This window comes from Lissotriton helveticus, chromosome 4_1, assembly GCF_964261635.1.
Source record: "Lissotriton helveticus chromosome 4_1, aLisHel1.1, whole genome shotgun sequence".
In the NCBI taxonomy this organism is placed as follows: Eukaryota; Metazoa; Chordata; class Amphibia; order Caudata; family Salamandridae; genus Lissotriton; species Lissotriton helveticus.
The window spans coordinates 2039467601-2039493313 of record NC_136063.1 but is presented as its reverse complement, the minus strand read 5'-3'; the positions used below and the strand labels follow the sequence as shown (position 1 = coordinate 2039493313).

The window sequence follows — 25713 nt, the reverse complement described above, 5'->3', positions numbered from 1 at the left end:
CAATCAATCAATCAATCATGCCATTTGTATAGCGCACTACTCACCCGGGAGGGTCTCAAGGCGCTCGGGGGGAGGGGTATGCTACTGCTCGAACAGCCAGGTCTTGAGTTGTTTCCTGAAGGCGAGATGGTCCTGGGTCAGCCGAAGGTGGATGGGGAGGGAGTTCCAAGTCTTGGCAGCCAGGTAAGAGAAGGATCTTCCTCCGGCGGTGGCTCTTCGGATGCGTGGTACGGCTGCGAGGGCGAGGCTGGTGGACCGTAGCTGGCGGGTGGGCGTGTAGAAGGTCAGGCGGTCGTTGAGGTACTTGGGGCCCAGGTCGTGGAGAGACTTGTGGGTGAGGAGCCGGAACGTGATCCTCTTGTCGACGGGGAGCCAGTGCAGGTTCCTCAGGCATAAAGCGCTGATTTAGCCTCCAACCCAGCTAACTTAAAGGGGGTTATGGTGAGATCTGCTCTGATGCGCTAACGGCTCAATATACAGATTGAAAAGAAGAGGAGACAGGGGACACCCCTGTCTCATACCCCAGGTAATTTGGAACCACTCAGAGAGCTTTCTTTTAATCAGCACTCTGGCTTTGGGCATTCTATGAAGGTTCTGCACAGCAGTTACCACGTTCTGTGGAAATCTGAAGCTTTTAAGAGTTTTCCAGAGATACTCCCAATGTACTCGATCAAAAGCTTTAGCTGTATCTACGATGTGCTTATTTTCTTAACATAAACTAGGTACCATTAATTTTAAAACTACATAATAAGTGAAGAAATGTGACTCCACATGCTGAAAGTGAAAAAACCCAGGAACAATTCATGTAGTAAATTTAAATGTAATTTTGACTGATTATTATTAGCAGTTGCATGTAAAGGACTGCTGAACTGGCCCCTTAAAAAGGGAATTGCTGGTTGTTCAGTGCTATGCTGGGAAATCAAAGTACTTGTTCCCTGAAAAATATTAAGGAAGGATTCCAGTGCAGACGAAAAACTACATGACTCTGGTTAAGAGAAATAAACTGATACATTAGGAAGAGTCTGGGCAAGTAGCCTAGACAGAATTAAAGCCTTCTATTTTGAGCAATTGAGTGTCCATGTTGAATTCATCATTGTGAAGAATTAATTTTACGCTGCATTACGAAACCTTTCTCGAAATTCACTCTTATTATCGTTCTTACACTTAGTCGTATGTGGTGCATGAGTAAATGGGAGAGGGTGTATCAACTTTCTAATTTCTGTGAGGCTCACCGACCTGAATTATTTCATGCGAGTACTCCGCTTTACTTTGTTAATATGTCCTAATACCAGCATAGCCATTACTTTGCTACTTCATATAATCTCAAATAGATCCACCCAGCGACCATGTGTGTGTTGTCAATCTGTACTTCATCTCCAGTAGTGCCTCCACTATACCTAGTTGGTAAATTGGAGAGCGAGCAAAGTGATTCTACCTATTTTCTTCACCCCTTTCGTTAAAGTTATCAGTCACAGAAGAATGCCCCCTATCCCTCTCTTGCTTCAAGACGCTTCAGTTTCCTGTGTTGGAAACTTGACTATTTTCTTCTTCAAATAACTGAGCTCTCCAGACACTGAGAGTTGTCCTTTTTAGGTCCGACTTGACAGTGTAGCTCCGCCAGATATTGTGATTAACATGTTTTGCCAGACATTATGTGGTGGTAGCCAGGAGTACATGGTTTGTTTGTGTAGAAGTTGTGCGCTTCTACAAAACAAGCATTGGCAATATCAATAGATCTAGGTATCACTTATGCTAGATCTGTCGACTCGGTCAATGTTTTTTAGCCATCTGCTGTGCTGCATGGCTTAACGTTTAAAAAAAATTGTTTTGTATGTTATGGTCTGGCCTGTCATTGTATAATAGGGAATGATCTGTCATTGTGTTGTTAGGTATGGTATGACCTGTCATTGTATATTATGGTATGGTATGGTATGGTACAATGCAGAAACAACCAACACAGCTCAGAGACCCCTGTAAGGTTGGTCCTCGCCGAACACACAATAGTACTGGACTTCATGGAACAGTATATCACTACATGATGATCGTATACTGATCTGAACCAACACCTCACAATTGGTCTGGTTTAAAAGGGTACAGAAGACTCGAACCAAACACTATACCTCAGATGCATACTTCAAATAGGACACATTGATACCAATCTTCCCAGATGGCTAGTACCAAATTAAAGAAGACCACCAGGTGCACAAACCAAACATCAGAGCACACATACCAACACACCTGTATATGAAAGCACCACATTACTGAAGATATAACTCTATCAGAAAACTGATTTAGGTCTGCAATGGAGTTCTTATGACCAAAGCATGAAAGTACTGAACTGTGGGAGTAGCTATCCTTCGCCTTGCAAATCATCACAAAATGGTTCTCCTTTCCACAGCCTTTGCAGATCTATCCAAGAGTAGGACATTAACCCTCAAGTGGAAACGAAGATCCACACCTGAAGCACAACTTTATTTTTCTGTGGAGACATCACTCTGTGTCCTTCTGCCTTGTACTTTGGCTTAATTTTATATTCATGACTGACTCACTCTGGGCACCTCCGGCCTCTGTCAGCAGCTTGTCGATCGACAAGCCCCTCAGCTCTGGCAGCTCTGAGAACTTGCTCCAGACTAAGAGTTTCTCTCAGCATTTGTCGTCTGAATGAATCGAATAGGTATCCATCAATAACTCAGAGACGTATAGCTTCCTAGTCATTAAATTAATTGGACTTTCAGTGTTTGAGCGTATGCAGTCTCTCAACCAATTTGTTGATAATTTCACCAAATTTCTGTCAATCTTGCTGAAAATTTATCTTTCGTAATCTACATTTGGCATTGGATTGAACATGAGATTTAAGGCTTTTTTGATTTGAAAGTATCTAATTCTCTCCAGCTCACAGCATTTTCATTATGACTTCTTTTACACCTTCCCTGCAAGAGTCTTAAGGCATTTGATAATCTTTTTAGCAACGTCTTCTACCTCATCAATGAAATCATCAAATATCTCTATCCAAGCAGTCATCTATCGCCAGTATTCTGCTTCTTGGCGTTATCGAATGGTGGTGGTGGTTTTAGGAAGGTGGCGGCATTGCAACGATTGGTGAACCTTACTGATGTGGAAAGTAGTGTTTTTTTTATGCTGATTGGTGATCTTGTTTATGCAACCCATCTCGGAAGCCTTGTCACATGCTGGCCTCTGGGTCATCTTTGATAAAAAGAAGGAAACGTTGCCTCTTTCATGGTCTCCATTGGAAAAAAAACTTTATTTCAATCGGCGCTCTCAGCTTTCAGTCTTCGAAAACCTCTGGAGTTGTTCTGAACACCACTCGGCAGCTTTGGTTGGGTGCTGCTTCTCGTATGGACAGCTCCATAAACACAACCCTGGGCTCTTCTTGATCCACTTCACCCAACGTTGTGGTATGATGACTCTCTTTTCTCAGTTCTGGTGAGCAGATGACCGTTTCTTTTATTTCATTTTCTTTGTTGTTAGGCATCTCTTTGTACTGTCTCTGTCACCTGGTGGATCACTGCCTCGGTGAACTTCTGATCGCAGCATTACCTTACTATTTGCTAGCGTGATTTGCTGCTCTTTCATATCCTGGCAGTGTCCACCTATAACGTCATCACTCCGCATGATGTATAGTTTTAAGTTGGTTAGTAGCGCTGTACCTCTTTTTACGGCCTTGCCATCAAGTTCTAGGCCAACAATGTATTCTTCCCAGTAAAGCTTTTTTTATCTTCAATTGCCTTACACAGTCTGGAGTTGTGCTTTGACTCCACATATGTACAATGTTAATTCTGCACTCTCACTGAGGCACACGTGGCAAACACAAGCAGTTTCCTGGACCATAGCAAGCTCTCTGGGAGAGCAGATTTCGTGTTTCTTACCCCTTGTATCGTCGCCAGGTGTAGCATCCACCCCAGCCTTGGTACCCGCTAATGACTGCACCAAACATGGAGCTTGGCATAGCACAGTTTTATTCTTCTGCGTCTAACCGCAAACTCAGCATTCCAAACCTCCCTTAATTTCAGTATACTCCAGCACTTGTGACACAGTTCTACAGAGTCCATCAGGAGCCAAAAGGGTCAGTCATTGCTAATTCACATGACACTACAGCATGGATCTGGGTAACTTTGCAGTGCTGAAGAACACGTCTGAAAGGTCACATCGTGGTACCGCTGGCATATGTTCAATCACAGCTTTACTTTCTTTCAATCCAGCAAAGTGGATCAGCATAAACCACACGTTCCCAGCAGAAGAGGCTGTAGTCGGCCAGGGGAGACTTGAATAAAGTGAGCTCAGCAGCATTTAAGACCTCGGTGTAACAATAAAGATTCTCTGAGACTGCAATAGTTATGTCAGAGGAAACAGTTCTAAATGGGGTGAAGAGCCTTTTACAAGATGAGCAAGCGAGCATATAGTAATTTTCACAGAATATATTACAAATTGAGCTAAACCTTACATGGCCAAAGTATTCTGACATCTGAATTCATTGAAGCAGGAATTATCAAAACTGAAACAGCCATCAAAGGCAAATAATGACCTAAAAGAAAGATTTCCAACAATTTAATGGATGCTGAAGAATACTCCATTGCAACCACAAAAATCTTTATGCAAATCAATTGCAACACTCATGAAACCTTAAAGCTAGGCAGCACTCACAACAACAGGCAAGCAACGATTATTAGGAAGCACCAACAATGAAGGAAGCAGGATTGTTTTTTAAAGTACCTGAATCAGAGCATGAGCAGCGGAAGGATATGAACTAAGCTATTAATCTTTACATGGCCCATGCACCATAGAAGGGACAAACTCATGAAGGAGAAAGTGAAACCGGCCCAACCAGACCAATGAAAAGCAAAGAAATGAGTGACGATGAAGCTAACAAATGGTAAATAATTGGCAGTGCTAAGCATTTAAAAAAGAATTTTAAGAAGGAAAAGATTTTGCAAGCTAGACCTAAAATGTTTTTGCCCTCCATTCAGCTGTGATCATTGTGTTTATTTATGTAGCGTCATGTGTTTATTTATGCAGCCTCATGAGCCAGCAGCAGGATGGCTGCCTGAACTTGAACTTTAACCCCTTCACTGCGGCGGCTATTCCGCCGCAGTGCTAGGGGGGCGGGGCGGAAATACGGCGGGCGCATGCTGGTGACGGAACCGCTCCGTCACCAGCGTCGGTTGCGCTGTGCTTGTGACTGAGCGTTTCCGTCACGCCCCGCTCAATAGAACGCTCAGCGCAGGTGCGGAATTCGTGGCGAGCGGGCCATGACGGAACCGCTCCGTCATCAGCACAGCGCACCCGCAGCTGATGACGGAACCGCTCCGTCATCAGCACAGCGCACCCGCAGCTGATGACGGAGCGGTTCCGTCATCAGCATGCAAAGGGTTAAGGGGGAAGAAACATGACATTGTAATGCTATTAAAGTGTTATATAACAAGATAATTTACTGTGATTGTTTTTTGCTGGTAGTAGCACATATGGGAGGAGAACAGTCATTAACTTCAGGCTTCTTAGATTTTAGATTTGAGAGCCCAGACCTACAGTGATGATCATGGATTTTTAATTTTGGCTTGAACAAAAAAGAAATGTGAGAGTGCCCCTGAGAGAAGGGTTTGGCTCTATCCACATGTTGGTTTCCCTAGGTGCAGGATTTGATTGGGCCACATTTGTATGCTTTCACTAAAAAGACTGCTTGTACTGCACGTTTGTGACTTGTGGCAAAGTTAATACTCTTTATAGCAGGACTGAGTTGGTTAAGGTGTCAAACCTGTGATCATAGGTGTGTGCAGTCAGTAGGCTTCACCAACCTTATGTGAAAAGCAAGTGTCAAAAACAATAGACTTTTAATTATGGATTGTTATTACACTATGCTAAAGCCTTTCGGAAGGTATTTTGTTATATGTAATTTCGCAGATCACCGTAGTAGGCAAGAGTTTTGGTGTTGGTGATCTACCCAAACAAACTGTGGGGATAAAAGATATGCACTACAGTGATCTGTCTCAGACTCTTAGGCAAGATAATATTTTGCTTTGCTAGCTGTAATTGTGTATTCATTTCTGTTTTTAGGACTGTATGCCAGAAAGCTTAAACTCCATACAATAGGCTTCCGATGGTTAATGGTGACAAGCGAAGGCTGTATCCCTGATGGTTATTAAATGCTACGATAAGGGCAGTAGGCCTGATATATTAATTGTGAAAAGCATATGTTAAAGTCAAGAGGCATGTAAGGGTGGATTGTTAATATTCTGAATGAAAGCCTACAATTAGGTTTTTGTTATATAGAATCTCACAGATTTCCAAAGTAGGCAAGGTTAATGGTGCTGGCTGCTCCCTCAGTACAAATCTTTAGTATCAATGGTTTGTCAATCAGAATCCCTGTTACGCCATTTAAGAGATATAGGGGCCAGATGTACAATGCTTTTTAGCATGCATAAACGGTTCTTAGACCTGTTTGCGCATGCTAAAAAGCATGGGCCCATGTACAAACAGTATTTTGCGAGTCGTAAATAAATTGCGACTCACAAAATATTGTTTTGCGACTCGCTATTAGGAAGGGGCATTCCCTTCCTAATAGCGACCGCACAGCTATGTACCAATGTATTGTGACCGCAATTGCGGTCGCAAAGCACTCGCAAATTACCACCTACTACAAGTAGGTGGTAAGGCATTCGCAAATAGGAAGGGGTCCCTAAGGGACATCTTCCCCTTTGCAAATGCATGCAATATTATTTTTTAAGGGCAGGCAGTGGTCACGAGGACCACTGCCTGCCCTTAAAAAAAATGAAACAAAAACGTTTAATTTTTTCTTTTTCAAATGCATTCCGTTTTCCTTTAAGGAAAATGGGCCGAATTTATTTTTTTAAAAGCTGCTTTATTTAAAAGCAGTCCCAGACATGGTGGTCTGCTGAGCCCAGCAGGCCACCATCCCTGGGAGGGCCTGTCATTCCCAATGGGCTCGCAGATTGCGAGAGGCTCATTAATATTCATGAGCCTCTCAATTTGCGACCCCATTGAGAATCGAAAACAATGTTAAACACACTGTTGTACATGCCAAATAGCACCTCGCTACCTGCGAGTCGCCAATGCGACGCAATTTACGAGGTGCTATTTGGCAGGTCGTACATCTGGCCCATAGTATTTTGCAATTTTGCTTTGCCAGCTGTAATTTTGTATACTATGAATTTGACTGTACGTCTGATGGTTGCCTTGTGGGAAATACATAAATATAATATGTATATATATATATATATGTGTGTGTGTGTGTATATATATATATGTTTTAATCAACTTCCGAGTGGCAAGTCCAATTTTGGGGAACCTGGACTGTGTTGGATGTAAGCGGCCGCCCTGGTCGCGGACTTTGCCCTTCGAGCGGAATTTTCGACCTTCGCTGACACCATCACTGGGTACAGCGTGTATGGCGGAAGGGGAGCGTGACGCATTCCAGGACTGCGTGCGAGCCCGCACCAATTGCCACAACAAAGCAGCGTGGAGTGAAAGCAGGACATTTGCCTTTCACCCAATGGGGAATCAATAATGGTTTTAAAACGAATGAAGTGCGCATCCACTGGGAGAATACTGTTGAACTACAGCGCCCAGAAGGCCATGGTTGGCCGCGCCCAAGGAGGGCAGGTGCTGGTAATCACATGCTGTTACTTCATTTCTTCGACCTACAGCCACTGAAGAAGAGAGTATGTTGGCTCTCGAAACGCGTTTGGCTTCTGAGATAGATGGAATGCTTTTTCCTGTTTGAATTCCACGAGCAGGTGCCAATAAAGCGGTGTTTGTTTTAATCAACTTCCGAGTGGCAAGTCCAATTTTGGGGAACCTGGACTGTGTTGGATGTAAGCGGCCGCCCTGGTCGCGGACTTTGCCCTTCGAGCGGAATTTTCGACCTTCGCTGACACCATCACTGGGTACAGCGTGTATGGCGGAAGGGGAGCGTGACGCATTCCAGGACTGCGTGCGAGCCCGCACCAATTGCCACAACAAAGCAGCGTGGAGTGAAAGCAGGACATTTGCCTTTCACCCAATGGGGAATCAATAATGGTTTTAAAACGAATGAAGTGCGCATCCACTGGGAGAATACTGTTGAACTACAGCGCCCAGAAGGCCATGGTTGGCCGCGCCCAAGGAGGGCAGGTGCTGGTAATCACATGCTGTTACTTCATTTCTTCGACCTACAGCCACTGAAGAAGAGAGTATGTTGGCTCTCGAAACGCGTTTGGCTTCTGAGATAGATGGAATGCTTTTTCCTGTTTGAATTCCACGAGCAGGTGCCAATAAAGCGGTGTTTGTTTTAATCAACTTCCGAGTGGCAAGTCCAATTTTGGGGAACCTGGACTGTGTTGGATGTAAGCGGCCGCCCTGGTCGCGGACTTTGCCCTTCGAGCGGAATTTTCGACCTTCGCTGACACCATCACTGGGTACAGCGTGTATGGCGGAAGGGGAGCGTGACGCATTCCAGGACTGCGTGCGAGCCCGCACCAATTGCCACAACAAAGCAGCGTGGAGTGAAAGCAGGACATTTGCCTTTCACCCAATGGGGAATCAATAATGGTTTTAAAACGAATGAAGTGCGCATCCACTGGGAGAATACTGTTGAACTACAGCGCCCAGAAGGCCATGGTTGGCCGCGCCCAAGGAGGGCAGGTGCTGGTAATCACATGCTGTTACTTCATTTCTTCGACCTACAGCCACTGAAGAAGAGAGTATGTTGGCTCTCGAAACGCGTTTGGCTTCTGAGATAGATGGAATGCTTTTTCCTGTTTGAATTCCACGAGCAGGTGCCAATAAAGCGGTGTTTGTTTTAATCAACTTCCGAGTGGCAAGTCCAATTTTGGGGAACCTGGACTGTGTTGGATGTAAGCGGCCGCCCTGGTCGCGGACTTTGCCCTTCGAGCGGAATTTTCGACCTTCGCTGACACCATCACTGGGTACAGCGTGTATGGCGGAAGGGGAGCGTGACGCATTCCAGGACTGCGTGCGAGCCCGCACCAATTGCCACAACAAAGCAGCGTGGAGTGAAAGCAGGACATTTGCCTTTCACCCAATGGGGAATCAATAATGGTTTTATAACGAATGAAGTGCGCATCCACTGGGAGAATACTGTTGAACTACAGCGCCCAGAAGGCCATGGTTGGCCGCGCCCAAGGAGGGCAGGTGCTGGTAATCACATGCTGTTACTTCATTTCTTCGACCTACAGCCACTGAAGAAGAGAGTATGTTGGCTCTCGAAACGCGTTTGGCTTCTGAGATAGATGGAATGCTTTTTCCTGTTTGAATTCCACGAGCAGGTGCCAATAAAGCGGTGTTTGTTTTAATCAACTTCCGAGTGGCAAGTCCAATTTTGGGGAACCTGGACTGTGTTGGATGTAAGCGGCCGCCCTGGTCGCGGACTTTGCCCTTCGAGCGGAATTTTCGACCTTCGCTGACACCATCACTGGGTACAGCGTGTATGGCGGAAGGGGAGCGTGACGCATTCCAGGACTGCGTGCGAGCCCGCACCAATTGCCACAACAAAGCAGCGTGGAGTGAAAGCAGGACATTTGCCTTTCACCCAATGGGGAATCAATAATGGTTTTAAAACGAATGAAGTGCGCATCCACTGGGAGAATACTGTTGAACTACAGCGCCCAGAAGGCCATGGTTGGCCGCGCCCAAGGAGGGCAGGTGCTGGTAATCACATGCTGTTACTTCATTTCTTCGACCTACAGCCACTGAAGAAGAGAGTATGTTGGCTCTCGAAACGCGTTTGGCTTCTGAGATAGATGGAATGCTTTTTCCTGTTTGAATTCCACGAGCAGGTGCCAATAAAGCGGTGTTTGTTTTAATCAACTTCCGAGTGGCAAGTCCAATTTTGGGGAACCTGGACTGTGTTGGATATATATATATATATATATATATATATATATATATATATATATATATATATATATATATATATATATATATATATATATATATATATATATATATATATATATATATATATATATATATATATATATATAATATATATGTATTTCCATATAGCTACATAGGGGTCCTTTGGGTCAGCTCTGTTCTGCCATTGATATGTCAGTGTCTCATTTCTACACTGCTCCATATATGACAGCGAACTGCTTGGGGTACTGGTTCAGTCTACATCATTCATTGTCTCTCTTGATTTGTGAATGATGTCATTTTCTGATTACAGGGGTACATCCAACTGAAAATTATTGTGAGTCAGTGTCGGGCTGGTTTGACAATCCTTTCGTTTTGATTTTTCCCGTTTGAATGTTCCCTTTAATTTCTTTGCTGCTTCTCTTTTTATTTTAATGTTTCTTAAGAAGATACTCTAGCTCTCCAGGCAGTGCTAACGAGTTGCTTGCTTGCTTCTCATTTCATGTGCATTGCGTCGCATCCCATGTAGCCACTTCCTCTAAAGTCAATATGGGCAGTATACCTTTTTGGAATGTTGTTTTTCATAGTGTATCGTTGTTTTACCATTCCAAGTTGACCAGTCAATTGGTTATAAATGTGGCACCATGCTTGAACTTTAAAACAGTGGTAGACTGTTTACATGTTTACAGTACCTTTGTAATACCATCAGCAACTGCTATGTTTAGTTTCATTATTGTAAGCATTTGCCCATCGTGTGTAGAGGGCAGCATGCTTTTTTTCTTCTACTTATGTTCTTATAATTTATCTTGCATATGTTGTTGAGTTTGTGTCTGTTTTATTGCGGTTGTGTGAGAGAATGAAAGCAAGAATAAGGCTGTGGATGGATGAATGAATGAATGTATGAGTGCATATATGAGTGACAATGTGCATGTATGATGACTTCTTGAGTGCCTAAACACATCAATGACACAAGAGGCACTTTCATTCTTAAGCCAGACATATTGGCGTGGCCAATGGTTTTTACTCCATGTAATCCTCACAAGCATGTATGTGCGTGCTAAAAATACAATAACGTAACGTCTGTGTGTGTATATGATGCAAAATCACCTGCAAAAAGGACTGAATGGTTGAAACATAAAAACTAAAAACAAACACCTCAGCAGTGCTCCTGCAATCACCCACTCTGCCACCCATTCATTGTGCAGCACACTATTGAACGCAAATACAGTATTAACAAGATTTAACAGTAGTGCATCAAAGATCAGGTGTCTTTCGTGCTCTTCGTTGTTTTTCATATGTATGCAAAATGCCAGTTCTTCCAAAGACTTCATCTCTTTTGTTTTGATTTGCAGTCCTTCAGGCCTGTGGAGCACCGAAGTTCCCTGAGTTTAGGCGGAACAGACAGTGAAGATGAACAGGTAACTTCGGAATTTATTGCTCTGTTTTTGATCAGTGTTTTACCCATAACTGCGCCTTTCCTTTATACATTTGATACAGTCCAGACAGACTCAGGTCTAAGGAGTTTGGTTGTATATTGGAGAGACATTTTTGTTCTACCAGGAACATTCGGAACCAGAGAGAGGCGTACATAGGCAGGGTGTGGGGGTTCGAGTTAAAACTTTCTAACACGAACCAGAATGCATATACTACTGTTCTAATGCATGTCATTTGCACAGCACAAGACCCCAAATGGGTGTTTAGATTTCAAGTGATAGCCTATTGTGCACGACCAATTTTTGTTTGTATGCCTATGAGTTTTTCATTATCACTTCAAGCTATTCGCATTTTGTTGTATCATTCCGCCTCCTATTTTGTGCTTCCATTGCAATGCATCATGGGATATTTTACACCTCCTGTAAAATGATGTATCACACATAATTTTTGTTTTGTTATTTTTTCATGGCAGTAGGGTTTTTTCATATTTTAATCACAACTTTCAAATAGTACACTGGAGCGGCAGATTACACTGATAAACATTGGCATACCCAACTTGTCTGGCTTAAACAAGCTTGCGCAGGCATGCACAAATGCTCTGTACATGCATTCCTCATTAAATTCAGACCTGTCAGCTTTGCCAATGCAGATTTTATTTTCACATTACATATGTTTTCAATTTGAGAATACAGCCATGCTCTGTGTGTAGATATACACTGTTTATGTAGCCCAAACGTAGCCAGAAGGCAGCTAAAAGCTGTGCAGGGTCCAAGACAGTGCGTGATGTGAGGAGCAGTGGTTTCAAAGGGTGAACCTGGACTGTCACTGGTGCATGGTGTAGTGCTCTTTAAATAGGTGAGTCTCTAGCTCCTTCGTAAATTGGGGCTGGGTTGGGGCAGGCTTTGTGGATGTCATTCTAACCCTGGGTGCGTAGATGTAGATGCCTCCTACCTTGTTCTTTCTTTTTTTATACTGCTTCGTCTCGTCTGATGCTGTCCTTGCTGATGTGTGCCAAAAGCCACAGAGGTGGTGAACGTGTCAATGAGATAGGCAGGGGTGCTGGTCGTGATGGCTTTGTAGATGATGCAGTTGATTTTGAGGATGGCTGGCAAGGACGAATGCTGAAGCTAGGTTTAGATTTCAGGTCTGCTGGTTCTAAGAATTGTAAAACTCACATTGAACCCGCATCTTCTTCCTTGGAACAGTGTTCACTTGCGAAGGCTGTGCACTACTGCAGGTTGTATGATATTACAACGAACTCCGTTGTAACGCATGCCTTTACCACGCATGCGTTACAACGGAACACTATTTTCACGTTTTTCCTTCTCCACGTTTTTTCCGTGGTGACGTCATACGTTAAAAAAAAAAAACGGCCGTTTCCTTCCCCTGCGCCGCCGATTTCCTGCACATCTTCTCTAAAGGTTAGTGTTTTTTTATTTGGGGGGGCAACCCCCCCCAACCCCCCCTTTTTTTATTTGTACCCTTTACCACACATGCCTTTACTACGTACTTCGTAGTAAAAATATGCGTGGTAAAGGCTGTCGTTGTAACCACGCATGCGTTGTAATGCATGCGTGGTTATGGTTTTAGTTGAAACGGCCTCGTTGTAGTGGCCGTTTCCCAGTAGGGAGCAGTTGCGAACACTAAGTGAGTTCTCTTGAGTCCATGCATAGTTACAAGAATATCAAGTTTATAGTTGGAGTAATATCGTGTTAATGATTATCAGACAGTATGAGTAAATGTTGATTAAGATGGCTTGTTATTGGCAACAGGATGAATGACCTTTAGCTGAAAATGGAAGGGTTTCAGCTCAGGGCAACGATTCTTCCTCCTCTCTCACCTGGACCTTGCGGCTGTGTCCTGTCTCCCCATACAGTAATGTACTATTGCTACATTGACCTGCCTACAAAGCCACATCGGCGAAGTACGGTCAGATATTACAACCTCCGATGAGCGCCTTGTTTGATGGGTGACTGGGGTCTGATTTCTGTTGGTTGCTTCTTGCTCGACCAGTAATCCCAGTTCACACTTGCAAATTTAATGCTACTTGTTTCCAGTTGGCTGTTTTTTTTTTTTGACTGGGAATAAAAGTTGCTTCTTTTGTGAGTGCGAGTGGGAGCTGACGTACCTTGTGCCCACATCTTTCAAACTGTGATGGATGGTGTGGGCCAAGGGTGCTCAGTGTCTTCCTGCTGTGTCTGGTAGCCCTGAGCTCATGCATCCGCTCCAGAAATCTGTGTTTGATCTCATGGCCACGGGTTCAAATCCCGGCAAGTCCACTTAGCCACATCATTCTTCTGAGGTTGAAAAAATAAATATTGTTAAGTTGGTTAACCACAAACACCAGTTATTCAACACCAAAATGCCTTACGGGATGAACATGCCCTTTGCAAATGCATGTGTTATGTTGCCCTGACCTAGGAGACTGGGTGAGAACCTGTCGAAGGGGCTGTTTGGTTGGGTGCAGGAAGCACTGGAGTAGCTGCTTTTCTCCCCCGACATATATGTTTGACCTCGTAGATGCAGTCGTACCAAGATTATTACAAAGATATTTTTTAAATATTTATATTGAACCTTCATATATATGCCAGTGCAGATTCACATTACTCGATTGCTGTTTGAGTTGTATTGAGAATACATAGGCACACCCATAACAATTCATTGAGAAGTGATCACATAAAAGCCCAAATTAAGCATCAATTTTTAATAATTATAGTTACAAAAATAATACACACACACAGAATACCCAGCGTTCTGCCGCCCACCACGACCACCTTCAGTAGTGCTCTCTTCTCTGCCACTAAAATATATATTTTTTAAATCTATATTCGGCATTTGACACCAATTGCCAACACGTGGTAATCGTCTCCCTCTGTCTGTATGTCGGCCTCATAGGTGTAAATTCATTAATTTCGCATTAATTCATGATAAAAATTTAACAAACAAATGCGCCATTCGCTCTAAAAATGTGCTGCAATTGCGCAGGAACACAAGACAGATACGAGCAGCGGCTGTTCAGTGCTTTTGTCGTTTTGCACTATTTTATGTAGCACAAAACGCATCCTCACGTCCAAAATAGGCACAAGTACAAATTTAAGTCTAAAATACAGCGCCAAATTCCAGTTTTGCATTTTGCTTTATTTTTGCATACTTTTGCTGAAATTTATTATAATGCAAAATCAAATTATGCGAATGTCCACACTCCTTGTCTAAATAATTTTTATAAAACCCTGGACTTGATTTCCTGCCACTTCTCCCTCCACCACCCGTCCCCCTTCCGAGCAGAGGGCTGTGCTCTCAGTAAGAGCACAGAGAGCTGGTGCTTTGCTGTCAGTGGCTCAGCGCGTAAGAAAGTCCTGTCAGTCACAGGTCTGTTTGTACACCCCTTCCCACCCCCCAACTTCCCCCACAGGGCTTTAAAAACCCGACAATTGTTGTACCGCTTTTTAGGTCTCGCCTATGCAGCGCGCATGCGCTGCTTAGGAGGAGATCTAATGCCATCAGCAGAGCTTTTTCAGCAACGAAGTGCACGTGTTGCATTGCTTGCAATGCAACGCGTGCACATCTTGGCGATTTCCTTTTGGCAGCGCGTGGCGCCATATGGTGGCGCCATATGGTCGCATGCTCCCAAAAGGAAATCGCCCATGCCCCCTCTCCCTGCTGCCACTGCCGCCCGGCCAATGCTTGGTTTTTTTTGTTATTAAAAAAAGTTGGCCAATAAGATGGGCCACTACTGGTTACACAATATTATCGCAAGTCTTCGATGGGAGCATGCAACCCACCCTTTCTAGGGTACGAACTTAGGGCCATTTTAACTTGGTCTATTAGTGTTGCAATAGATTCGGTTTGTAAAGAAAACTGACAGTTTTTTGATCTTAAGTAAAGACAGTAACCTACTAAGAAGAGAAAAATTGTACATTAGCTTTATTGAAAAAAAATATGTATTATCTAGAAGTGTTGAGTTCTATAAGTTATTTGCAATCCTTATTAGGATAAAATACACCTTTTTCTTTTTTTTCTTGTGGCGAGTTTCTATTTGTATCCGGAATTTATGCGCATGCTATTTTCTTCGCAATTCTTTTTACCGTGGCTGAAAAAGCGTTACTTTAACATGGCGGACACGATCACTACTAGTGAGTCGCCTGTGCTTGCCCTTCCCTTGAAGTGAGCCGGGGTCGGCAGTCGCTCTGGATCTTCTGAGTCTTCATCAAGAAACATGTTTCTAGTGTCAAGCACCGGGAAGCTCCAGCTGAGGAGAGCGGTACGAAGGTTTATAGACTGCACAGTTTGAGTAATGTTGGTTGGGTGGTAGTCTGCGGATTTTGTGAAAGTGTTCTGGGTCTTTGAAGTCATTCAAGTTTGTCAGATCTTTGGATGTACTTTGCGAGTAAGATGCAAAAATTAGGAGTCCGGGTTGAACTTTCGCTCACACCGAGTGAGAAGTGCAAGGCATACACATTCTGTTCCATTTCAGAGCTGTCATCAGAACAGCCACTGAGCAGTGTTGGCAGTTTTTGAAGTAACTAGCTAACCAAGAGCTATCATAAAATTAACACAATAGTATGTCACTTAAGTAGGGCACACATAGCTTATATGAACATATTATTGGGTATATTTGTAATCGGTATTCTAATAGCTACAGGTTCAAGAATCAAATTGCACATCCCTCAGTGTTAATCATCTGGGAATATAATGCGCATCATTTTTTCTAGCCGGTTAAACATTAGGTTGCAGGATACATTGCTATCCAATTTAGCCGACTTTCAGTTGTTCCACATTTTAGTCTAGTTCTTCAATTATCCAATGCCGAGTTTAACAAGATCACCCATTTTGTTGCTGCGTGATCTGGGATTTGTAGTAGTCATTCTGTTTTAACACTCCAGATACCAGGATGCAAAGAATATAACCGAATGTGGATGAGCTTTTTTATTTTATATGTGGGGCACATTTAGGGATTCTGATCCAGATAATATCGCCACTATGCCCTTCGTGCTTTCGCACTTAGTCACCGACTTCGATAATTATTAACCAGAGATGTTCAGTATACCGTGAATTCACACACAGCTGTTTTCCTTGCAGGTGGAGTTGGGCTTAGTAGTCTTCGTTCTCCGTATTTTTGTTGTATTTCTTGCCTCCCATTTTGTGTTTTTTTGTAGATACTTAGCTCCATCTGCTTAGCAATATGAACGAGAGGTTTCCTTATTCATGCCGGTCGGTAATGCTAATTTTATGTGTCATGAATGATAAAATGCGCGAGTTTGTCTTCTTTGCCAGAGCAAGATTAAGTTGCACTTATTTTGCCGCTATTGGTGCTTTGAGTCCCTGAGCCTTAATAGCATAGCCGTTTCTGGACTGCTGGTCATGTATATCTGACTCCCGATGGCACTGGCTACACGTGTGCCTGTTATATGTTATGATCTAATGCAGCCATGATGGTTTGTACACTTGCTGCTGTGATCTGTTTGTCAACTCCTAATCCCAGGTTTGAATGATCATAAAACAAGTGAGTGGGATTACTGTGCGCATTAGGTGCATATGACATGTTTAAAACCTAGTAAGATAGCACAGTGGGTTCGTTTGCATGTTGTAGAGATATTTGTGAAAACAAGTCATGCAGTTTGTGGAGAAGGTTTCAGTGTCATTGTGCCTGCTATATGCATGTAACGTGGAAGGCCTTGGTTAGAATCCTTGCAGGGCTGGCTTGGGCGTTCATTTATGTAGCACGGCTGGTTTGGACGTTCATTTTTGTGCCATCAGTGGAATGAATGCTATTACATTGGGTGGTAATTAAGACTTCTACTCGGTAGTCAAAATTATTTCATTGTATATTTTATGGTATAGAAAGTCATTGTTAGTGTAGATGCAATTGCATGCAACATATTACGAAAGCGTGATAAATGTTACAATGTTATTGTCCATGACTAATGAAGAAGGATGCAATATATCGGCAGTCTTCTCTTCCTTTTGTTATGGGAACACAACATCTTAACTCTTTTTTAATAATTTCTCTTTTTTTTTTTTTAATGGTTGACAAATCAGAAGACTTTCACGTTGGTTTATCTTATGGCAAGCTTGCCGAGTATCAAAACAGTGCATTTTTGTTTCTCTTGATTGGCTGCTCAGCCTGGAGGCAAGGTGCGACAGTGTACTTGACCTCTGCAACATGTTCAAGGATTCATCTCTTGTAAAGAAACAACAAGCATTGGCATAGCCAATAGGTCTCGCCTATGGGACCTTGTAAGTAAAAAAAAAAAAACTGAAGTGTAAGATTTCACGTTTACATTTACTGCATCCTAAATACGAAGTAAATGTAAGCATGAAGTCTTAAACTTCAGGGTTTTGGTTTTACTTGCACGGTCCCAAAGGCGAGACCTATTGGCTATGCCAATGCTTGTTTCCCTATGGCCCCGAAAAGACAGGAGGAGGCCTCGGGTGACCTCACAGCACTGAAAGTTATCTTTTCTTTTCTTTTTCAGTGCTGCAATGTAAAACCAGTAATTTTTCGAATTTCAAATCCAGTATTCACACCAGTAGCTTCCAGTAAAAGCCATGGCATACACCACAAGAACATGAAGATGGTCCTAGTAGCGGTAGGGAGAACTCTGAATAAAATTAAATGAATGTAATAGAAGGCTTCATTTTGCACTTGCAAATAGTTATAGGCTCTTTGACTTGAATACAAAGAGGCAGAGTGTCGACGTTGCCTCAGTCAATAGATGGAATGACTCTAAAACTGAGCAGACTCGGATGGAATCCCTGCACTTGTGAAGAAACACATGCTTTGCAGAAGTTCTTAGCCCCTTACTTCGGAATAGGAAAATCAACATCCTTGAGAGTGTCCTTATAAGTGTATTTTCAGAAAATGAACAATGCCTCAACCTTGCTTCATAGTCTGACTTTCATCCTGGGTGGTCCCTCCAGCAAATTTTCAAGATGAGTCCTGGAGAGAATAGGAAGCTGCAATGCTCAAAAAATATTTTTGGAACATGGAGTGTACTGACCTGAACGAAGGCCAGTGCACTGATTGGAGCCAAACTCAGAGTATGTGCTCTGGATAATGTTTCAGTTGCTTTGTCCATTCTTAAGCTCTTTTTGATAAATCAGATACTTTTGAGGCCGAAGCTTAGAGCATCCCGCAGTGAAACCGGGCAAAAGTGCATTTTTCCTCTGTTGCTGATCTTACAAGGTGGATATCAGTTTGAGGTGGTTAGCGTTGGCAGTGGGTGCTTGTCCTATTGCACTATGGCTTTTCACTTTTGTAGCATTATGGTGTTTCTGGGTGCAGCCAATTCAATCCCTTGCAAAGTAGTATTGCTATCAAATATGTGGACGAGTTGGTGATTTTAGATGCCAAAACAAATGGGCTAGGAGATGGTATTCTCTCACACACTGGCTGCTTTGCTTTGGCACGCAGGTAACACTGTTGGAAAGAAGTCCCAGGTTTAGCAGAATGGTATAGAGATGCTGCCCTATTGAACTGGGATTTTGTGAATTAGCTTTCAATTGGGCCAGGTTTCTTGGGGGTTCGGGATAAACCACTAGCCACACTCACTTTTGGGGACTGTCACTTAATTTTCCACGTAAGACATTAACCAAAGAGCAAAAGAGGGGATAAAACAGAAAGTGTAAAAACGGAGGAAGAGAATGACTGAAAATCTGTCACAAAGGGAGGGAGAGAGAAGGAACCTGCATAGTGCGATAAAGGAGCAGGGAGTGTCTGGTGGTGGATTAAAGATACAACAGGTGCGTGCGTAGCCTTGGTATTCAGTGCACTGACATTTAAAAGCACCAGCGACGACCTTGTGAGCTGAGCTTTTGGCACCAGCCCTCATTCTTTTACAAAATAAGCACTGCTCGAGATGATTGGGCCCTGGAATGAGTGTTTCTCTCAGAGTTTAAAACTAGCAAAATAAAAGGGCATATAAAAAGAAGGGGTCATCTGAAGAATATGTGATAATAGATGAAGATACAAACTTAGGCGAGTGTAATCTAGTGATGGTTGCTTGCCCTCCAGCCCTGTAAGGAGTTGCAGAACGGGTCTGAAGTGGAATAATGGGTGCATGAAGAATAGGTGCATGAAACCTGTTAAAGGGAGACGTGGGGAAAGAGGGGGCGCAGCAGACGAGAGAAAGATTGAGACATATATAAAATAATATTGTATGGACATGGCTAACTTAGAGCCCCTCTAAATATGTTTACATATATCTATTTTTTATGTATTACTTTTTTGGTTGTGTGGGACTGGAGGAAGCTAAAACTTTCTGTGTGCCAGACCTAAAGAGGTTGAAAAGACATTCCAGTGATAACTGGTTGAACATGGCTGAGTACTCAATATTTAGCTATTTGCACATTCTAACTGAAGTTACATGTATCATGGACATGCATGTGGAGTCAGATTCATTTCATGTACAGATGAAAAGCAGCATTTTCAATTAGTTATTTTCAGACAGTGTTTGTGCCTACATTTCTAATAAACACTGTGTTTTTAATCATGCATTGAACTTGACAGGGTATTACACATTATTTCTGCCTTTGATTCAGATGTTTCCCCAGCTACAACTGGAGCATTGTGTACGGTACCTGCTCTTTATTACTGTGTGTAATCAACCCCAACCCAATCCATTACTTCTGTGAACTGTAGTCTGCAAATACTTAAAAATCCACAAACATCTTGTCGCAGTTTACAAACTATGTATGTTATAGAGGCCATAGTTGTTTGTCAGCTCCGATGGGTTGTTAGAGTATTTCCAATCTGTTCGAGTGTACACAATCTGCAACATAGAACCGCATTCTGTATGCATGCTAGGAGGAGGTGCACAGAGAGAAAACATTATAAGTACCGTTTATAGAGAGAACGTGCTAGTGTGCGAAGTACTACATGACGCATCCTAGGTTCTACAATAAGACTTTATTAATGAACAGCATCCTATCCAAACATTCCAGTTTGCCTCCATCTCTACCGCAGCCTTCCCTCAAATCTCCTCAGGTCCAATATCCTCTCTCCCTCCAGATACTAAGTTCCCTATGATATCCCATAGTGTCTGAAGGACAAGCCCTACTGGTCCACTGGATATGGAGCTCTGCATCACGACCAACTCTCTCAAGTTCAAAAGCTAGCCGCCAACACTCTTACCTAGGGATTCTAGCTCTCACAGTGGCGTGGGGGTCGTCATGTAAGTGTTAGCGCTTTTTTTCGTTCAGATTCGGGGCCCATAAAAAGCTATCAATTCATCGAATCCACAACTGAGGCAAGTCATCAAATCTATGCATTAAATAATGTGAAGCACATTAGGCTCTACAAGAAAGACAGAGAATGGTTTCTTTTTCAAATCCGACACCTTTATTAAAGTTTAAAATGTTTGCAGCCTGCAAAATCATCAAATAAAGATCAATGAATATTCAATTTATGAATGCGTTTGTCAATATGAAGTTCAAATCAATCAAAGTCATATAAGTAAGCGGACAAATTATTATAAATGCATCTCAAAAGAAAGTTAAGTAAATCGGTTCTCCCATGAAGAGTGTCCTACTCTATTCGCTAAGTCCAGGAGACACGGTCCCTTCTCTCTTCTACATCCCACTAGCTGAATTCACACCTTTCTAACATTTTGTTACGGTTTCACATTGTTTGCATGAAACCATCCAATCAGGGTAGAACATGAAGATACAATCTCAAGTTCATTCGTTTCTCAGACTCCTTTACAATACTGATTCTCTAAGCCTAAGAAGCCTTCAAACTTAGTTATGCTCCGCATAACAAGATACATTGGAGCAGCCTGTCCTCTGCAGGTGCAGCTAATTAAGACGTTATGCATTTAGTCTGTAAAAGAGAACACATCGCAGTTTCTAATTGTAAGTTCAGCTTTTCCTGTTACTAAAATACTCATAATTTTTAAACGATGCCAACCAGATGTTAGCCAATTTAAAATGCAGACCTACAATAGCTATAAACACTTTAAACATGAATAATACACAGTTAATACATTTGCGTGCTTACTTATTAATGTCGATAAAATGCAAAAGCATTTTATATGAAAAACACTATCATAAGCCTGGTGGGATGGCTTGAAATAAGAGGTCCAGGAGTTCACATCGTGCCTGATAATACCATATGGGGCTACACTTGCACATGTTAGACAAATACTGGCTTCGGAAAAACAAATGACAATCAAGTTGTTTAGATCCAAAGTCTGAGGAGAAGGAAGGCTGCAGTAACCTGAAGATCTACAGAGCAGATAAATAAGGAGTAAGACACTGATGCAACTGAAGCAACACAATATACAAACATCTCAAGGTATCTTTTATAGTGTACCGAAATCAACTCATTTTGGTTGAAGTGTGCAAAGCCTGTCTCTGCGGTTGCCTATTGCTGAATGTTGATAATGCCATCATGATCACATCATCCCATGAAGGTAATACAACTGGCTGCTAAATTGCCATGATTATGCACATCCCAACATGTGGCAACCGCTGCCCAAAGCTCATAAGCACTACAGAATCAATGAGCACCCACACGTGGAATTCGAACCACACTGCCCTTGTAACCTCCCTGAGATCATACAGCCGACACCCAAGCTACATATAAGAGACAACAGGCATAGCAAGTTAAAAAAAAAGCTTTTGACAGATTTTACTTTGTTGTACATATGATGGTCGGCTTGGAAAAACCTTCGCTGTGGCACAGAGAGTTCCCCAACCTGTGTTACTGGTGGGAGCCACAGCAAAATATAAATGTCTCACTACTTTATTATATATATCTATGCCTGGTAGGCATCTTCATATTTAGTTGACCAAGGTAAACTCAGGAAGACTTTGCGATCAAGCAGGGGCAGATTCGCCATTATGGCTCTTGAACTGCCCTCTGTAATTATTTCCTTCACATTTGTGTACAAATATTAAATAGATCAATGTATTATGAGATATGATCGTATCTATAAACATATAGATGTATTTAAGTCTGAGCTGCCTGCCCCACCTTGCTCTGAATCAGGAGACGAAAGCCAGGCAGTAAATCAACTTTCTGAACTGAGATGCATGATACCGGGCTTACAGTTCTAAAGCCCTTCATAAGGAATCATTGCCTTTGTAGTCCATGGTAGTATTCTCTACAGGCCAGTGACGCTGTCAGCGTCATGGTTCGGGGTGTAGGAATCTCCCTCCCTGCGTGAGAGCCACAGTCGGTCCGCTCAGGCACAGATCCCACCTTTTCCCATTCGTCACACGTAGGACCGTGTTTTGGTGCCTCTTCCTTGATAATGGTAAGTGCTGGAATGCTAATCTTCTATTATGTATTTTGTTCTGAGACCACTCGCCACCTTAACCTACCCCACTGTGACATGAAAGGTCCTGGCTGCACATCGCTGGCACTGTTAGAAGTGGAGCTGCAGCATTTGTTCCCCTGTAAAATGGATGCAAAAGATGAGCAGACCAGTGTTCTTATTCCCTTGTGAAGTTGATACAAATATCCGCGTCAAGGGCAAAGACGAGATATGTGCTTGCAATAGACCTTTATCTGCTGTATTACTAAAACTAGCCTGATCGTCATGCCCTTAACAACACTATTGCCAAAAACATGGATTGATTTATGAACAATGAGTGTTAAAAACGTTAAGGCAATGCATGTCAGCGATTTAGTTCCTCTCTTAGTTCAAGACTTACTTAATTTTGCCTCCCTTAAGAGTTAGCTATGCAATCATGTTATGTTTTGTCTGTATATTTTCCCGTGCATACTTTAAGCTGTGCAGGTGTCTAAGGGGCTTTGACTGAGAGCTGTGACGCTGAAGCCAAAGCAAAGTGCCTGTCAGTGGGTCAGCCTCTCTGCAGAGCACACACAACTACGGTCACATATTCCAGTTGTAATTGCAATTTTGTGAAAATGTGTGTGAATGGTGTGCACAGATGGCAAAATATTTAGTGGGCAAAAGAAAAATAAATTGCTTCAATGTGAGTACAGTGTATGTTTGGATGTGGTGAAGTGAGGGAGATACAAGGAAGTCCATTCAGGAAGAGTGAAGAGAGGGGTGGTTGAAGATGTGTAGATTTTTTTCTTCCATTTTTTGTTCTGGAGGAGGATCCAGCCTGTACCCCACATTTGTCCATTAAGCTTGCCCGCGTCTCATACTACATAAAACTCATTCCAAACTTTTACGCCTCATCACTTTCAAATGTCACCAGGCACCACTGCGATCAAGTTAGGGATTGTATGTATATGAAACTAATTTCAGAGTGAATACAGTGGATGATTGAAGGCTGTGACACTTCAGTGCCCACCCAGTGGTGAGACTGATTGCCAGACGCAAACAGGTGGGAGACTGATCTCATGAAATTCCAGAAGAATTTTAAGAACGTTCTCTTCTAGATTCCATGACTAGTAATAATTGAGTGGTGCTAATAGAGGTTTGTCGTAATAGGGTCCTAAAGTGCCCTTTTAGAATCATATTCTCAAAACTGATCAGTATAATAATGACAGTATTAATAACGATAATAATAATAATAACAATACAAATGATTCTAGTAAACTTCAAAACTCGTCTTTGGTTATCTAAAAAAGGATTAACTATATTTTCCTATTTTTGTGAAAATTGTAATTAAGGAACTTCCTCAATAACAATAGTGAATGCTCAAAAGGTAGTTAGTGGAAATGTTTTTCATTGTTGTTCTCTATTATACAAAGAGAGCAGAATCCCATTGCTGGTAAATTACTACATTTGTAGTTGCCTGACAGGGAGAACATAAGAACATGTTCTTGCTGCGATAAAACTTAGTTTAAATAATACATTGACATTGAGGTGTTTACACTGGGAAAAAAATCAATACTGACTTTCAGGAATACCTGTTTACCTTTTTTTGGTGGTTCTGGATCAGAGATTCCCCAATGGGATCGTGCTGGAAGGAGAATGAAGTAGAGGAACCCTTTGGGAAGTTTCTGTAGGAGGAACCGAAGTAGTAGCAGCTGGTACCGACATGAATGATAACCTAGGAAAAGCCCACTGGAAGTTCCACAACCTGTCAGTGGTAATTCATAATGGTGGAAGCACGCTTAACCAGATGGAGCAAGCTTGCTATCTCGTTGATAGACTAGTGACCATCCATCAAGTCTATGGTGAATAAAATGGGCAAGGTGAGTACAGCGAGTGCTGAACAATTACGCACACCCCCTGACTCTAAGGAGCCGATTACGATGTCGGTTGGTAAGCCTCCGACCGTTAGTTGGCCGCTTTCCCACTGCGGTCGGAGACTTTCTGACCCATCCGGTCGGTTTGCGGTCCGACTGCCGAATTACGATGTTGGCGGTCGGAGTGTGATCCAGCTGGGCTTTCTGACGTGGTTCTGACCGACTCTGGGTCTTGTGGGCGGTCGGACACACACAGTAGGCCCCTATGGACGGCGTTTCTGCTGTCGGGTTTACGAGGTAGGTTTCCCACAGCCTTTCCATGCCAGCCTTTCTGACATGGAAAGGGTGTCAGAAGGCGACTTTGGAGCCCCTGGAAGGGCCCCCTTGCCTCCGCGGCCTATGGTTGTTGGCCGAGGGGGTACCTAGGGTAACCCCCTGTAAAATCATGTACTGTATGGCAGGCACCATGGGCTGCCTGCCACAGGGTGCAGGGTTTTACACACTCCCCCAGTTCTTTATGGAAGCCTGTATTACGGCCGGTTTATGCCCATAGCACAAGCTCCCATAGCGAAACAGCGTTCAGCCGCATCATAATCAGGCAGTCGGACCAGAGGTCCCAAGTCCCTAAATGTGTTTATGCAGAAATTTCAATATAACGTGAGAATCTTTGCTTTTATAAATGCACTTGGATGCTGCAGGCTGTTTCTTCAATCTTGTGTGATGTGGCAAAGTTGAGAGGTGGATGTGTACTTGAGTGGGCAGTGTCCCAACGGGGGGAGTGTTCCTAATTGCACAGGAAGGCTTGGGACCCCAGCCAGGGATTGGTTCAAACCCCAGTGGAAAAATGAATACAATACCAGACTCGGAGCCAGTGTCCCATGGGCTACCGGATAGTAAATGGGAGTACTGGGCCCAGGGCCGTCTTGGTGTAGGCAGGATGCCGCAGTTGAATGGAGGAACCTGTGCATGGTCACTTCATTCCCTGAGAAGAGTTGTGGTGTGTGATTGCTGGGTTCCTTGTGCTCACAGGAGATCAGAGAGCCATTGAATCCCGGACTGCCGTGTCACAGAAATTTGTAATGTGGTAGTTGATCATGACAAATCTTGGATCTTGTAGGATTTTTCTGGTGTGCACAGTAACTAAATAAGAAATATGCTAATAAAAAAAATCATGCATGCAACTATGCATCCATGTTTGCTCACAGATGTAATTTAAGTAGAGCAGGGACCATGCCTTCCTCTGAGAATTTAGGGTGTAATCTAAGACCTGTTTTTAT

General features: G+C 42.9%; 1 protein-coding gene across 5 annotated transcripts in view; it reads left to right on the top strand.

The window, feature by feature from the left end:
• The window catches only part of KIAA1210 (KIAA1210 ortholog), a 608938-nt gene that overhangs the window by 467118 nt on the left and 116107 nt on the right, over window positions 1-25713 (top strand). For all 5 annotated transcript variants that reach the window (XM_078688678.1, XM_078688680.1, XM_078688682.1 and 2 more), the window contains one exon: window positions 11241-11306. In XM_078688678.1, coding sequence (XP_078544804.1) covers window positions 11241-11306 — 66 coding nt within the window. The remainder of the gene's footprint in view (window positions 1-11240; window positions 11307-25713) is intronic.